The sequence below is a fragment of the Schistocerca piceifrons genome, chromosome 10 (genome assembly GCF_021461385.2).
Source record: "Schistocerca piceifrons isolate TAMUIC-IGC-003096 chromosome 10, iqSchPice1.1, whole genome shotgun sequence".
Classification (NCBI taxonomy): domain Eukaryota; kingdom Metazoa; phylum Arthropoda; class Insecta; order Orthoptera; family Acrididae; genus Schistocerca; species Schistocerca piceifrons.
Window position 1 is genome coordinate 142501020 of NC_060147.1, and position 16698 is coordinate 142517717.

At 41.9% G+C, this 16698-nt stretch overlaps 1 protein-coding gene across 2 annotated transcripts in view; it reads right to left on the reverse strand.

The window, feature by feature from the left end:
- The window catches only part of LOC124718864 (probable mitochondrial glutathione transporter SLC25A40), an 83444-nt gene extending 71541 nt beyond the window's left edge, over positions 1 to 11903 (reverse strand). For both annotated transcript variants that reach the window (XM_047244498.1, XM_047244497.1), the window contains exons 1-3: positions 11587 to 11903; positions 11290 to 11471; positions 2910 to 3180 (exon numbers count right to left, since the gene is read on the reverse strand). In XM_047244498.1, coding sequence (XP_047100454.1) covers positions 2910 to 3180; positions 11290 to 11471; positions 11587 to 11704 — 571 coding nt within the window. In that variant the 5' untranslated portion in view covers positions 11705 to 11903. The remainder of the gene's footprint in view (positions 1 to 2909; positions 3181 to 11289; positions 11472 to 11586) is intronic.
- Positions 11904 to 16698: the final 4795 nt, after the last annotated feature.

Sequence of the window (16698 nt, forward strand, 5' to 3'; positions counted from 1 at the left end):
TATTTCTGATGTCATTTCCTTACAGTCACTTATTGTAGTGTTGCCGACCCGGTCTGCCATGCACGGTCAAATTACAGCACTATCTCAATCAATATTATGAAGTCCACCTTATCCGTAACTTATTCCATCAAAATTCAAAACCTGGTGTGGTGATGTTGGGAGTAGGATTAAGGTTTTTCAAGAAAGATAGAGGGGCAAGGCTGGAAGTGAGAAATTCCTGGAAGGTTTGGAGAGGGTGATTTTGAGGAAGGAGGTGGCTCCCGCTGTGATGGAGGACGGAACAACTACCCTCCCGACTTGATACAGAAGCAAATAACCAGAGCCACTTCCTCATCCCCTCAAACCCAGAACCTCTCACAGAAGAACCCCAAAAGTGCCCCACTTGTGATAGGATACTTCCCTGGACTGGATCAGATTCTTTATGTGGCTCTCCAGCAGGGATACGACTTCCTCAAATCCTGCCCTGAAATGAGATCCATCCTTCATGAAATCCTCCCCACTCCACCAAGAGTGCCTTCCGCCGTCCACCTAACCTTCGTAACCTCTTAGTTCATCCCTAAGAAATCCCCAAACCACCTTCCCTACCCTCTGGCTCCTACCCTTGTAACCGCCCCCGGTGTAAAACCTGTCCCATGCACCCTCCCACCACCACCTACTCCAGTCCTGTAACCTGGAAGGTGTACACGATCAAAGGCAGAGCCACGTGTGAAAGCACCCACGTGATTTACCAACTGACCTGCCTACACTGTGAAGCTTTCTATGTGGGAATGACCAGCAACAAACTGTCCATTCGCATGAATGGACACAGGCAGACAGTGTTTGTTGGTAATGAGGATCACCCTGTGGCTAAACATGCCTCGGTGCACGGCCAGCACATCTTGGCACAGCGTTACACCGCCTGGGTTATCTGGATACTTCCCACTAACACCAACCTGTCAGAACTCCGGAAATGGGAACTTGCCCTTCAGTACATCCTCTCTTCTCGTTACCCACCAGGCCTCAACCTCCGCTAATTTCAAGTTGCCGCTGCTCATACCTCACCTGTCATTCAACAACATCTTTGCCTCTGTACTTCCGCCTCGACTGATGTCTCTGGCCAAACTCTTTGCCTTTTCAAATTTCTGCTTGTGTCTGTATGTGCGGATGGATGGATGTGTGTGTGTGTGTGTGTGTGTGTGTGTGTGTGTGTGTGTGTGTGTGTGTGTGTGTGTGCAAGTGTATACTTGTCCCTTTTTCCCCCTAAGGTAAGTCTTTCCGCTCCCGGGATTGGAATGACTCCTTACCCTCTCCCTTAAAACCCAGATCCTTTCGTCTTTCCCTCTCCTTCCCTCTTTCCTGACGAAGCAACCGTTGGTTGCGAAATCTTGAATTTTGTGTGTATGTTTCTATTTGTTTGTGTGTCTGTCGACATGCCAGCGCTTTCGTTTGGTAAGTCACATCATCTTTGTTTCTAGATATATTTTTGCCACGTGGAATGTTTCCCTCTGTGCCACGCTCGCTTGGGGAGCGTGTCAGTAGAGGAGGCATTGTAACGGTAATTTGACTACCGTGCCGCCGCCAATACAAAGATATGACTTACGATCGCGCATGCAGAAGAGCGATGCGCTAGCGACCGATTTATATAAATAATTTTGATCTTTTTTTTTCGGTAGGTGTTTGTTTTTAACAACGATCTGATTACTCTCTCTCTCCCTTGTCTTCATACGAAAGACATTTATTTTTCGGCGCTGTGTTAAATATGCTTTTAAGTGGAAATTAAAACTATATTACAAAACGAAGTTATTTCAATAGTCATTCGAAATGGTTATCGTCAAATTTAAGAATTAATCCTGACAGTGACAACTTAAAGAAATTTTCAACAGACGGAGAACAATGAAAACAGGTCATCCTACAAGAAAATTAAGAAGACAGCCACGAAGACTATATTATAATTAATAGTACGTTCCTAACAGACTTATAGGTAAATTTCAATTTATTTCTGATGCTATTTCCTTACAGTCGCTTATTGTAGTGTTGCCGACCTGGTCTGCCATGCACAGTCAAATTACAGCACTATCTCAATCGATAACACGAAGTCCGCCTTATCCGTAACTTATTCCATCAAAATTCGAAACCCAATCAGATTTTATATTTTCACGGCAGAACCTCGAGGAAAGGAAACACTACAACTGCCGCCACCCTCCACTACAGCTGAAAGCCATTCTGTATTCTGAACTAATGTTGATTGGTATTAATTAGCAAAGATTATTAATAAAATGTGGAAAAGTGAAAACAAATGGCCTATTGCACTCATTTAGTACTGTATATTGTAAAATTTGAACTCTGAAATCCATTTGGCATGCAGAATCATCTCACTGAAAACACTGTGCAACAATGGAAACAAGTTGTAATGGACACTCAAACGAAGCTAAGTAAAAAGTCTTTTCTTTCAATGTCATCTTAAAATTATTGAGGTTCTGACATTTATTCTCGAGACAATTAGGAAAGATCGAGCAAACAAATTCACAGAAATGAGGTTTGCTGTCCAACAAAAAACAGCAATTTCATGGTAAAGTTGTAATTTTAATCAAAGTAGAGCAAGAGACAAGTCAGTAGGTGGACACCTAGGTGGTGTCACATCTGTCAAGTCACCCTTTCCTTGAGAACATCAGTCCGGAGCAGACAGTAAACGGCAGTATGAGTGCCAAACACTATGCTGTATACGCTGGGGTGTCAGGAGGGGCTGCAGAAACGTCAGATAAGCAGTTCTTTGTAGGTGTTAGACTGGGCACTAGTGTAAAACTCGTTCCGTCAGTTCGGAACCCGATTTACTACCGAGCGGACGGAACGAGCTATCCACCGACTGTGAGCGACTGCTCGTCTGACATTCAGTTCCTCCAGTTGCGGAGGGAGGTGTCCCTACAACTCACCGAGGTAGGAGAGGCGGCGCGACTGCATCTTGGTGCGCACCAGCTCCAGTGGGCTGACGACAGACACGGACCACGTGCGCGCCACGGCACCCGCCACCAGTGGTCCCCACACAGGCTGCACACCACCGTGCCGGTCACGGATCAGCAGCCGCAGTTGTTCGTACGACGTGAAGTAAATCACCGTCAGTGGCACCGCCAGCACCAGTGTGGGGCTCAGGCCACTCCACAGTGACGTCACACCCTCCGTCCGCACGATCTTCACGAACGCGTCCTGTGAGGGACAGTGTCGAGAGACCGGCGTCATTATTCGAGAAACTAATTATTTATTGCTTTTATTATACTGGATTAATTAATACGAGGATCATCATTTTGCTGTATTCCTCCTGTCCTCCGCTGAGGCTTTGTATTTGGGTGTCAGCCTCATGCGCACGACAACATGTCCTTATTTCTTACATGCGTGTAAATCGACTGAACTTTTGGACATCAGCTGTGTTAGGAATAGATCTACTACTCAATAGTGAGACATGACTGTCCAGGACTGGGACTTGATCCTAGATTTGCTACTTTTTGCAAGCAGTCACAGCTATCCGTGCACGCTCCTCAGATCAACTCAAACTTCCAATCAAAACATGTCTACATTACTTGAATTTCATTCATATGACGCAATTGGGTAGTAGATCTGCACCTAATGTAACTGGCATAATCTGTATCACTTCGGGGAGGGGGGTTACCCTCATAGTCTTGGGAGTAAGTAAGAAACACACATCTTTTGTTTTCTCCAAAAAAAATTCCTGCCCCAAGATACAGGCCTCCAAAGATGACATTGCGAACACCATTTTGAAGATGCAAATTTTGGAATTTTTAAAAAAATGCTGTATCTTTGTAGCAGTTCTAGATATTTTGTTACGAGTTATTTATTTGAAAGATAATTGGTTTATAATTACAATAGTATCCTCTGTTTGGACACATGTCATAGTTCTTTTACCTTTTGAATTTTTTTTATGATTTACAGAAGAGTTAGATTTTTTCTGTTGATTAGAACCATGTAGTGATTACTTTTAAGTTGGACAGGTTTTATTTTAAAATATCTTTTTTAACTTTCAAGGGTAATGTAGGTCTTCACTGAAGTTGCTTCTTACTAATTTCTTTGATACAATGTTTATTTCTATTGTCTTTGGTTGTTTTGTGGGGTTGAAGGGACCAGGCTTCAAAGGTCATCGGTCCTTCTATTGAAGCTTCCTGGCAGATTAAAACTGTGTGCCGGACCGAACTCGGGACCTTTGCCTTTCGCGGGCAAGTGCTCTACCAAGTTCGAGTCTCGGTCCGGCACACAGTTTTAACCTGCCAGGAAGTTTCATATCAGCGCACACTCCGCTGCCAGTTATAAGTGATGACACATGACATGACTCAGCACATGTTTTGCTAGCAATGCGCAAAATTCTTCAACTGCAAACAGGGGCAGAGAAGATGATCATTATTTCTGATGCTGCTGCTAGTCATTTTAAAAATCGTTACAAGCTATTTGATTTTGAGTACGTCACTTGTGCCAACTGACTGCGTATACAGTGATACTGGAAACGGGAAGGGGCCTTGTGATGGAGTAGGAGGCCTGCTGAAGCACCATGCTACAAAACAATCTTTCCAGGCCAGACACAGCTGTGATTCAGAATGCTGAGGATTTTACCAGTGTTGTGAAATCTTACACATCAACAGCCCTCATTCTTTTGTCCAAACAAAGTGATGGGCGAACTCATATTGCAAGCAAGAAAGAATTAATTTCTTTCATTTGGCCAACACCTCAGAAACAGCAGGGTAATATTCAGATTCACAACCTGAGAAGGGGATGTTTGTTGTGTGTGTGTGTGTGTGTGTGTGTGTGTGTGTGTGTCACTGGTCGATTGTAGAGATTACAGACACCAATTATGAGTTAAATGAAATTGTAGTGAACTTAATGCTACCACATGGACCAGCTGCAGGATATAGGCTTCCAGCTGAAGGACAGCAACAACGCCATCAGTGCTCACTTCCTGTTCACAATGTTTTGAAGATTGAAGTGCAGTTCCTATTGGTTCAACAGGAAGGCATCACTCTATCAAAGGAAGATACTGAAGCAGTGGACCACATTTTTAGTTCATTGACCGCCTAATTTCAGTACAAAACAGAGTGCACAGAAGTTGTATAAATTGAAAACTTTATGTCTTTGGAACTTTCACATACACTTCGGAACCATTTAAAATGCATGAAAAATGAGAGTCTTACTCATATTTCAAAATTAAAATTATGTTAAATACAGCAAGAATTTGATTTTTATGAACCTGTTATGTGATAGTGTGTGTAACAAAAAAGGTTTGATGTATGGCAAAAAATTCATTTGTTTATAAAACCTGTTCAAGCTAAAAGTGGAAGCTCCCCTTTTCAGGGATGTTAGAACTACATGATACTAATCAACAGAAAAAATTTATGGATTGGCATTTCTGAAAAAATCCATAAATTATTAAAAAGTTCAGAACACTATAGTAAAAACATTGATAGGTAAGCCCAAAAGGAGGATTTTTTTGTAACCATAAGGCAATTTTCTTTCATATAAAAAAAACCAACGAAATATCTAGAACTGTTCCAGAGATACAACATTTTAAAATTTTTACCAAAATTCACATCTTCAAAATGGTTTGCGCAGTATAATCTTCGGTGGGCTGTATCTCAGAGCAGAAGGTTTTTTTGGAGAAAACAAAAAAATTGTGTGTTCCTTACTCAGTCCTTCACTTCAACATATGCTAAATTGAATAACATCTGAGACTATGAAGGTAAAATTTTTTCCTAGCCTGCCTGAATTGATATGGACTATATCAGTTGATGTCAAGGAATTCAAATTTGAATTATTTCATACAGCTGTGGATCATTAAGTGTCTCTTCTTTCCGACATGCATGCAAGTGCTAAAAGTCAAGGTGAGCACATGATAACTTTGGTCTCACAATGAAATTTTCATTCTGTAGCGCAGTGTGCGCTGATATGAAACTTTCTGACAGATTAAAACAGTGTAGCGGACTGAAACTCGAACTCAGAACCTTTCCCTTTCGCGGGCAAATGTTCTACTGACTGAGCTACACAAGCAAGACTCACGACCCATCCTCACAACTTCACTTCCAATTGTAACTCGTCTCCTACCTTCCACACTTCACACTTCACAGGAGCGCTCTTGCTAGGTCCTGTGTTCAAGTCTCAGTCCGACACATAGTTTTAATCTGCCACGAGGTTTCATATCAGCACACACTCCACTGCGGAGTGAAAATTACATTCTGGAAACATCCTCCAAGTTGTAGCTAAGCCATGTCTATACAATACCCGTTCTTCCAAGAGTGCTAGTCTTCCAAGTTTCACAGGAGAACTTCCTTGAAGTTCGAAAGGTAGGAAACAAGATACCAGCTGAAGTAAAGCTGTGAGGACAGGTCGTGAGCTGTGCTTGGGTAGCTCAGTCAGTAGAGCACTTGCCTGAGAAACGCAGAGGTTCTGAAGAGTGTCTCAGTCTGGAACACTGTTTTAATCTGCAGGGAGTTTCAACTTTGGTCTTGATTCCTCATTGTCTTACTCTCCTTGTTGCAGGCATTGAAGTAATATTGTGTGCACCAGGTGGCAAAGTTAGTTGACTAAGACATAAGGATGTAGACAGTGCAACATACAAAAGTTTGGGTCGGCCCACAAAGCATGCACACAGATCACTGTACTGGTTAAGGTAGCCACTCAAGATAAGGGTGAAAAATGCGTTCGATTCCATTTTCATGTCACTATTGGGCAGAAGATCAATACCTAACACAGCCAAAACCAAGGAACCTGCAGTCAACAAATCAATTTCGAATTCACCTCGTCCACACACTCTCTTTGAAAATGCCATGGTCTGCCAAGTTTTCATCTGCCAGGTGCTTTCTACGCAAAAATTTTCTTTGATCACTGATGGTCTGATATTCTTGAGAAATGTCTGTACCAGTTCAACAATTACCTTTTGAATCATTTGTCATCATTGCAGATCTTCCTTAATTAGTTTCTTCCTTTTCTCACCATTCTGTTACTCCTTTACAAATAATCCATTCGCAAAGCAACAGGTCTTTTTGTGGCCAGCATTTAAAATCCGTAGCATAGTGCAGATTAAACAATAAGTCTACCCACTCTCTTCATACAGTTGTTGGAAACATTCTTGTCCCGCAAGAAACTTCTGCCTTGTCGTACTCTATATTTTATATCTGTATTACCCACACCAGTTTTATCACTATTAAATACTTTTATTTTTCTACCTGCCTCATAACAGTTCTGGAATCTATGTGTACTTCAAACATAATGTCAGAACTAACTATCAGATATTTGGCTTTTGGCTGACTCACTGTAGTGGTGGTGGTTGTTAGTGTTTAACGTCCCGTCGACAACAAGGTCATTAGAGACGGAGCGCAAGCTCGGTTTAGGGAAGGATTGGGAAGGAAATCGGCCGTGCCTTTTCAAAGGAACCGTCCCGGCATTTGCCTGAAACGATTTAGGGAAATCACGGAAAACCTAAATCAGGATGGCTGGAGACGGGATTGAACCGTCGTCCTCCCGAATGCGAGTCCAGTGTGCTAACCACTGCGCCGACTCACTGTAGCCCCCACCTGTCATATTCTGGACAAAATCATCATATCAAACTCAGTAAAATTTCTGGAACTAAATCTGTTTGCTGCACTCTCACATTTCACCAGTGTATCTGCAAAGTTTGGAAAGTAGGACAACGGCACAAGCAGAACTGCAGCGGAGAGACCACATTGTGCCCAAAAGAACATATGCTGCCCCTGTCAGTTGTAGGATTTTGGAACACATATTATGTTTGAGTATAATGACTTTTCTGGAGACTAGAAATCTACTCTGTAGGAATCAGCATGGGTTTCGAAAAAGACGGTCGTGTGAAACCCAGCTCGCGCTATTCGTCCACGAGACTCAGAGGACCATAGACACGGGTTCACAGGTAGATGCCGTGTTTCTCGACTTCCGCAAGGCGTTCGATACAGTTCCCCACAGTCGTTTAATGAACAAAGTAAGAGCATATGGACTATCAGACCAACTGTGTGATTGGATTGAAGAGTTCCTAGATAACAGAACGCAGCACGTCATTCTCAATGGAAAGGAGTCTTCCGAAGTAAGAGTGATTTCAGGTGTGCCGCAGGGGAGTGTCATAGGACTGTTGCTATTCACAATATACATAAATGACCTTGTGAATGACATCGGAAGTTCACTGAGGCTTTTTGCGGATGACGATGTGGTGTATCGAGAGGTTGTAACAATGGAAAATTGTACTGAAATGCAGGAGGATCTGCAGCGAATTGATGCATGGTGCAGGGAATGGCAATTGAATCTCAATGTAGACAAGTGTAATGTGCTGCGAATACCCAGAAAGATAGTTCCCTTACCATGTAGCTACAAAATAGCAAGACAGCAACTGGAAGCAGTTAATTCCATAAATTATCTGGGAGTACGCATTAGGAGTGATTTAAAATGGAATGATCATATAAATTTGATCGTCAGTAAAGCAGATGCCAGACTGAGATTAGGGTTGATAGAAGAGATAGAGAATATCCAACGGAGAGCAGTGCGCTTCGTTACAGGATCATTTAGTAATCGCGAAAGCGTTACGGAGATGACAGATAAACTCCAGTGGAAGACTCTGCAGGAGAGACGCTCAGTAGCTCGGTACGGGCTTCTGTTGAAGTTTCGAGAACATACCTTCACTGAAGAGTCAAGCAGTATATTGCTCCCTCCTACGTATATCTCGCGAAGAGACCATGAGGATAAAATCAGAGAGATTAGAGCCCACACAGAAGTATACCGACAATCCTCCTTTCCACGAACAATACGAGACTGAAATAAAAGGGAGAACCGATAGAGGTACTCAGGGTACCCTCCGCCACACATCGTCAAGTGGCTTGCGGAGTATGGATGTAGATGTTGATAGATGTAGATATCTTGGAAAACTCTAGAAAACTGCAGCAGAACTGGCATCCAAATCCTGTATGTAGAACAAGATACATATTTAGATCTGTGGAACACCTGGGGAGGGGGCTGACAAATAACAATTTGAATACCCGGAAGAAAGTTCTCAACCTGCACAACAATATCAAGAAGGCAATAAAAGACAAGCATCAACACTGCCACCAAACAAGGTAGCAGAGTGATCAGCACATTATATCCACATTCAAGAGGACAACAATTCAAACACGTTTTCGGCCATCCAGATCTAGGGTTTCTGCAACTTTCATATATCACTGAAGGCACAAGGCAGGATAATTCCTTTGAAAGAGCACAGCCGATTTCCTTCCCCGCCTTTGAAACAGGGCGAGCTTGTGCTCCATCCCTTGATGGAATATTACACCCTTATCTTCCTTCCTTGGACATCACTGGGGGCCTAAGCTCTTCTGGCTGAGATTTTGTTGAAGCATATTTTTTTTTATGACACTGAAATCAACTAACAAGCTGATGGTAGTGCTGCAGTGTAACTGATAAGGCAGCAGCTTCTGCGTCTCTATTTTTTTAAGTAGACTAATAGTTTTCTTTACAATTTATTTGAAAAAAGAAAATTATCATAAACTTTATCACCAATAAGCAGTATGGCAGTTTACTGTTTGCTCACTTTACAATCTATGTTTCTATGATTTGCTTGCTTTTTATTAATGTGTGAGTGAACTTGTTCCACATCCCTGAAGCTTCCCTGTCTCAATGGGATCTATGGAACACAAGGCCCATGCGAAAAAGAGGTGAGACTGAAATTCACGATTAATGGACACCAACGATAAGATTTGCCGGTTATATTGCAATCCTCCTTGGAAGTGGGGAGGAATTAAAGTATCTCTTGAATGAACTGGACAGTCTAATGACCACAGAATATGGACTGTAAGTAAACCAAAAGATGAAGGTATTGAGGAATGCCACAAACAAGATTTATAACAAATTTTGCATAAAAATTTGGGATTATGTAGTAGCTGAAGTGAAGAATACTGCTACCTTAGAAGCACAATAACGCATGATGGATAAAGTAAGGTAGACATATGAATATTAGCACAGGCAAAGAAGGCATTTTTGACTACAGGAAGTTTAATGTAGCAAACACAGGACTTTAATTCAATAAACTTCTGAGAACATACTTCTGGGCCACAAAACTGTATCAAAGTGGGTCACAAATAGTGAAAAAATAAAAAATAAGAGAATCAAAGTGTTTGAAACATATTACAGAAGTGTGCCGAAAATTAAGTAGCTGATGGGCTAATAGTTGTGGAGGTCGTCAACTGAAGCAATGAGGAAAGCAATATTTGGGAAACAATTGGGAATCTGGACATTACAATAGGACATGCATCGAGATATTGACGAGTAACTTCCATGGTACTATATACGGATCCACAGAGAACAAAAACTGATGGGAAAAAACAGAGATCGGAATATATCCAACAAATAATTCTGGAAGCTGGGTGTAAATGCTACTTTGTAATGAAGAGGATGGCACAAGAGAACCACACTGCCCCTCTCCTCCTTCAATTTTCCTTATTTTGTGTGTGATATATGTACAGCATATGCATCGAAATACTCATCAGATATTTACCCACTACATAATGTAAATTTTCTGAATTTACTTTGTAGCTGAAGTTGTGACAATGAGTGAACCTTTATTTGACATTCACATTTGTTGGATTTCTCAACTCACAACGAAATCAACACCTGAACTGAGGTTATGCTACAGATCAGTCTATCACAACAGCCAAGATTTCTGAGGACGAGGGACATCCAATAACAACAACACACCAGGCACATCAAACAAGAACAATTTCTGGTAACAAAATTTTATGAGAATTGCATCTTCTTTGCAGGATTATTAGGTTAGATCTATATACTATCCAGACAAAGACTACCTAGGGTTACAAAATAATACAGAGAGAGTCCAGTGCACAGGTCTAAACATATCCAACAACTTGTCAGATCCCACTTCAAGTCTTGAGATAACTACTGTAAGCTTAATAGTGTGTTAAACAGACCTGTTATCGAGATTGTTAGATAAAACGTTCACAGAAATTCTTAAAACAAATTGGAAAATAACCAAGCACTTGTCATGATTTCAGTTAATACTCCAGTTCATGAAACGAATAAGTCCAATGAAATTAAACATGGAGACGAAATCACCGGAGATGCAACGACGCAAAATACTAGTGGAAGCCATTCGTATATTCGTACAGTTATTACCAAATTTATAACATCACCGTTCCGTAACTATACATATAGCACAATGTGCATTCATACACGTACATCATTTACATTTATCCACGACTTACTCAGTTCTGCAAACTAAGATTCATGGGATATAAACACAACTACACTCACCACTGTTCCACTGAAATGTGTGCTCGGCGTAGGCATTCGTATTGGTATCTGGGAACCATTTGCGTTGCTGACACACGGACATAAATGATCCATAAGGCCATTACAGTATAAGTAGCATTTATTTGACAGTAGTCTCTTCTGTTGTGTTTGTAATCTCGTCTTCACCACATCAAATGGCGTCACTGAAAGGTAAACAAATCAAGTATCAACATCATACCTTGCATGCACGCACCATGTTCATCAACATGATTACGTAATCATTCCTGGAGAAGACACCAAAAAGAGTTTGAATCTCACCTACAAGAGATGTCAACAATGCTCCCGTACACGACGCTGCCATTTGCTGTGGCATTGTAATTCTATAGCGGGGATCATCCTGGTTGAAGGACTCCGACGATGTAGCATTTTCCGGCATTTCTAAATCGTGAGGCTTTGTCAACTTTTAAATTCTTCACTGTTAAGAACATCTATCCCATCCCCTCAAACTGATGTATAGCATGGTAACAAACTCATTTCCTATAACACCCATTTCCTTTTTCCATCTTCTGCACTATCTCGTACACATCTTCCACCATTCGTCTTTCCTCCCACCACTCGCCATTGCCAAGACATTTTGATAGGTACATCTATGGAGTCTGAGACTTTGTTTGAACCAAGAACAACCGGCACAGAATTAAAACGATCTGACGCAGGAGACGCGACCTTCTTTCTGCCATTGTCAGTCTTCCAAAATTTTGTAAATACTATGGATACTGTTCGTAGATTTTTAACAACACGGTGGCTTTGTTCCGTGATTCACACTTAACGGCAAAGAGCATAGAAACATTTCACAATATACTAGGTATATGAAGACATGTAAGAAATATTAAGGATTTATTCGTGACATAAAAATTTTACAAAAAGGTCATACAAACATCGGTCCGAGAATCCCTAGTTTTGCTAAGGAGCTATGATTGAATATATTACTGATGCCGCAAAAATAATACATTTACGAAAAACATTTATAAATATGAAAGAGCTTATCATTCATGGCAAAAAATGACCCAATTACTAAAAACAGTTTGGTTTACAGAAATTGTTCCAAGTGACCACCCACTGCTTCTGTGCGGCAGCTGAGCCTGCGTTTCATACTTTGCTGTCCATTTTGCAAAACTCCTCATGTGTTCCACATTTGGTCAAATTCATTTATGATATGCTTCCCAGAATATCGACACTGACCACGAGAATTGAATACACAAAGGATTTTAAATGTCCCCAAAAAGGAAAAAATCCGCTAGATTCTCATCCACAGAGAGAAAATTTCATCCTGGAAACATCCTGTGGTTAGTCACATGTCCACGATATCTTTTCTTCCAGGACTGCTTGTCTTGCAAATTTCGCAGGAGGCTTTTTGTGATGTTTGGAAGGTAGGAGACGAGGTACTGACGCAAGTATAGCTTAGGTGAAGGCTCATGAGACGGGCTTTGGTAGCTCAGTCTGTAGAGGATGTGCCCCTGAACAGGAAAGCGCCTAAGCTCGAGTCTCGACCCAGCGCGCAATTTTAATCTGCCAGGACGTTCCATATCAGCGAAGAATCCGCTGCAGAGTGAAAATATCATTCTAGAATCACCCTCACTTTGTGGCTAAGCCATGTCTTCCGAATATATTTCTTCCAGGAGTACTAGTCTTGCAAGTTTTTCAGGACAGCCTGCGTGATGTTTGGAAGGTAGGAGACGAAATACTGGCGTAAGTAAAGCTAAGAGGGCAGGTCATTAGTCGTGCTTAGGTAAGTCACTCGGTAGGGTACTTGCTTGTGGAAGATTGCCTGCAAAAGGAAAAGATCCTGAGTTCGAGTCTCAGTTCAGTACACCGTTGTAATTTGCCAGGATGTTTCATATGAGCACACACATCGCTGCAGAGTGGAAATTTCATTCTGGAAACATCCCACAGGTGGCTAAGCAATGTTTCCACAATATCCTTTCTTCCAAGAGTGCTGCTGCTACAAGTTCTGCAGGAGAGCTTCTATGAAGACTGGAAGGTAGGACACGATGTACTGGCGGAAGTAAAGCTGTGAGGAAGGGTCTGGAGTCGTGCTTGGGTAGCACTGTTGGTAGAATACTCAAGGACAAATTTCCTGAGTTCGAGTCTCGGTCTGGCATACATTTTTAATCTACCAGAAAGTTTCATATAAGCACACATTCCACTGCAGAGTGAAAATTTCATTCTGGAAACATCCCCCAGGCTGTGGCTAAGACATGTCTCTGCAGTATCCTTTCTCCCAGGAGTGCTAATCTTCCAAGTTTCGCAGGAGAGCTTTTTTTCGCAGGAGAGCTTCTGTGAAGTTTGGAAGATAGGAGACGAGGTACAGGCAGAAGTAAGGCTGTGAGGAAGGGCCATGAGTCGTGCATGGTTATCTCAGTTGGTAGAGTACTTGCCTTTGGAAGGCAAAGGTCCTGAGTACAAGTGTCGATCCGGCAAGGAAGTTTCATACTGTATGGGACATTAGTGCCATCGAATAATCATTCGCTGCAGCAAGTGCCGCAACGCGCCTTAACATCGCAATCCGTCGCCTGATTTCGCAGGCATGCTGCACTCACCTCAGCACACGACACATGTGCTAAGAAAACAATAATTTGGCACATGAAAAATGGTGGCAAAAGTCTACTAAACGGAAAGGAAAATCCTTTTAAAAATAGCGAACATCATTCGTCGAATTGGAAGAGTCCGCACTTAGATGACTGATGTTGCAACAGTCCTATCCCACGGATAAAGTAAAGCAACTATAACTAATTTTCAACTCACATCTTCAGTATGTTACAGTATCGGTAGTTTTTCTTTACTTATATTTTTGTCCCAAACAGAAGGTTGCTGTTCAAAACAAGTTACTTTACAGTGAATTTAACACAAAGGTTTTAAACAATCTTAAACCATCTTAGCTTCGTTTCAAACCCTTACTTGTATCTGTGCTCACATCAGCCCGCTGCCTTAAGTTGCAAACTTGGATAGAAGAAATTCTGTTATCATAATTCTGTCTGCACGCCATATGGTTCTTTTTTGAGTTTGCTATCAGGAATAGATGTGCTATCCACACATGAAATTGTCTATACATTACGTTCCAGGGTCAACTACTATCCGTCCATCCCAGTTACTCATGAAACAAGTTACTGATTCTTTTACACTACCGGCAATTAAAATTTCTACACCAAGAAGAAATGCAGGTGATAAACGGGTATTCATTGGACAAATATATTATACTAGAACTGACATGTGATTACATTCTCAGGAGTTTGGGTGCATAGATCCTGAGAAATCAGTACCCAGAACAACCACCTCTGGACGTAATAACGGCCTTGATACGCCTGGGCATTGAGTCAAACAGAGCATGGATGGCGTGTACAGGTACAGCAGCCCATGCAGCTTCAACACGATACCATAGTTCATCAAGAGTAGTGACTGGCGTATTGTGACGAGCCTGTTGTTCGGCCACCATTGACCAGACGTTTTCAGTTGGTGAGAGATCTGGAGAATGTGCTAGCCAGGGCAGCAGACGAACATTTTCTGTATCCAGAAAGGTCCATACGGGACCTGCAACATGCGGTCGTGCATTATCCTGCTGTAATGTAGGGTTTGCAGGGATAGAATGAAGGGTAGAGCCAGGGGTCGTAACACATCTGAAATGAACGTCCACTGTTCAAAGTGCCGTCAATGCGAACAAGAGGTGACCGAGGCGTGTAACCAATGGCACCCCATACCATCACGCCAGGTGATACGCCAGTATGGCGATGACGAATACACGCTGCCAATGTGTGTTCACCGCGATGTTGCCAAACGCGGATGCGACCATCATGATGCTGTAAGCGGAACCTGGATTCATCCGAAAAAAATGACGTTTTGCATTCGTGCACCCAGGTTTGTCGTTAAGTACGCCATCGCAGGCGCTCCTGTCTGTGATGCAGCGTCAAGGGTAACCGTAGCCATGGTCTCCGAGCTGATAGTCCATGCTGCTGCAAACGTCATCAAACTGTAAGTGCAGATGGTTGTTGTCTTGCAAACGGCCCCATGCGTTGATTCAGGGATCGAGACGTGGCTGCATGATCCGTTACAGCCATGCGGATAAGATGCCTGTCATCTCGACTGCTAGTGATACGAGGCCGTATTACCCTCCTGAAGCCATCGATTCCATATTCTGCTAACAGTCATTGGATTTCGACCAAAGCGAGCAACAATGTCGCGATACAATAAACCGCAATCGCGATAGTTTACAATCCGACCTTTATCAAAGTCGGAAACGTGATGGTACGCATTTCTCCTCCTTACATGACAACAACGTTTCACCAGGCAACACCGGTCAACAGCTGTTTGTGTATGAGAAATCGGTTAGAAACTTTCCTCATGACAGCACGTTGTAGGTGTCGCCACCGGCGCCAACCTTGTGTGAATGCTCTGAAAAGCTAATCATTTGCATATCACAGCATCTTCTTCCTGTCGGTTAAATTTCGCGTCTGTAGCACGTCATCTTCGTGGTGTAGCAATTTTAATGGCCAATAGTGTATATAGAAAACTAATCCTGTTAGCGAAGTCGTTTGAAGTCACTATTCCATAGAAATTTAAAAATTAATAATTACAATAAAGTAAAGCCTGTCCCACAAGAACATCCACAAACCCAACCATGAAATTCATTACTTTTTCAATACTGTACCAAATCCTCAATTGCTAGTACTTCATGTAACTTATGGTAAGCTGCTAACCAGGTGACGCTTGTTACACAATGTGGAAATATATTCATAAACTTGTGCCTTCCCTTGAAACTTCATAGAATCTAACAAAGATTCATGGCTATGCTAAAGTTAATCTCCTAATCATTTTGTCTAGTTTTACTGTCATGCCCTGGAGCATGGCTCCTGCCCCATGAAGTTCTATGTTTCCAGATTGTCGATTAGGAAAAGATACCTGGAATTCTCCATTATTAAAGTCACTGGGAGTAATTACTTGGGGGAAATTAGTTGTCTAATTATTGCCCCTAGCATATATACTGCTTATGCACCTTACAGAACTTATTTTCTCACCTCTGTTGATACCTTGGTGGGTAACACTTATCTTCATTATTTTCGTCTCGGCAACATTCACCGGGCATAAACCACAACAATCCTTATTGAACATTTCTAATCCTTCAATAAATGTTAATAAATCACTAACTGTTGACCTTCTCCCATTCCAGATTTCTTTGTGTACTTCTTACAATTCACCAACACACTATTGTAATACTTGGGATTGAGAAGTTCTAGTGTTAGTTTTTCCTGAGCACTTAGAGACAAGCACGTTCTTTTAAATTTTTGGAAGTCATCTCAAGAAGGAGATTCTTCAGAGTGTGCTACTCTCCACAAACCTACAATACTTTCTAAATAGCTGAGCACAAAATATATCTTTGTC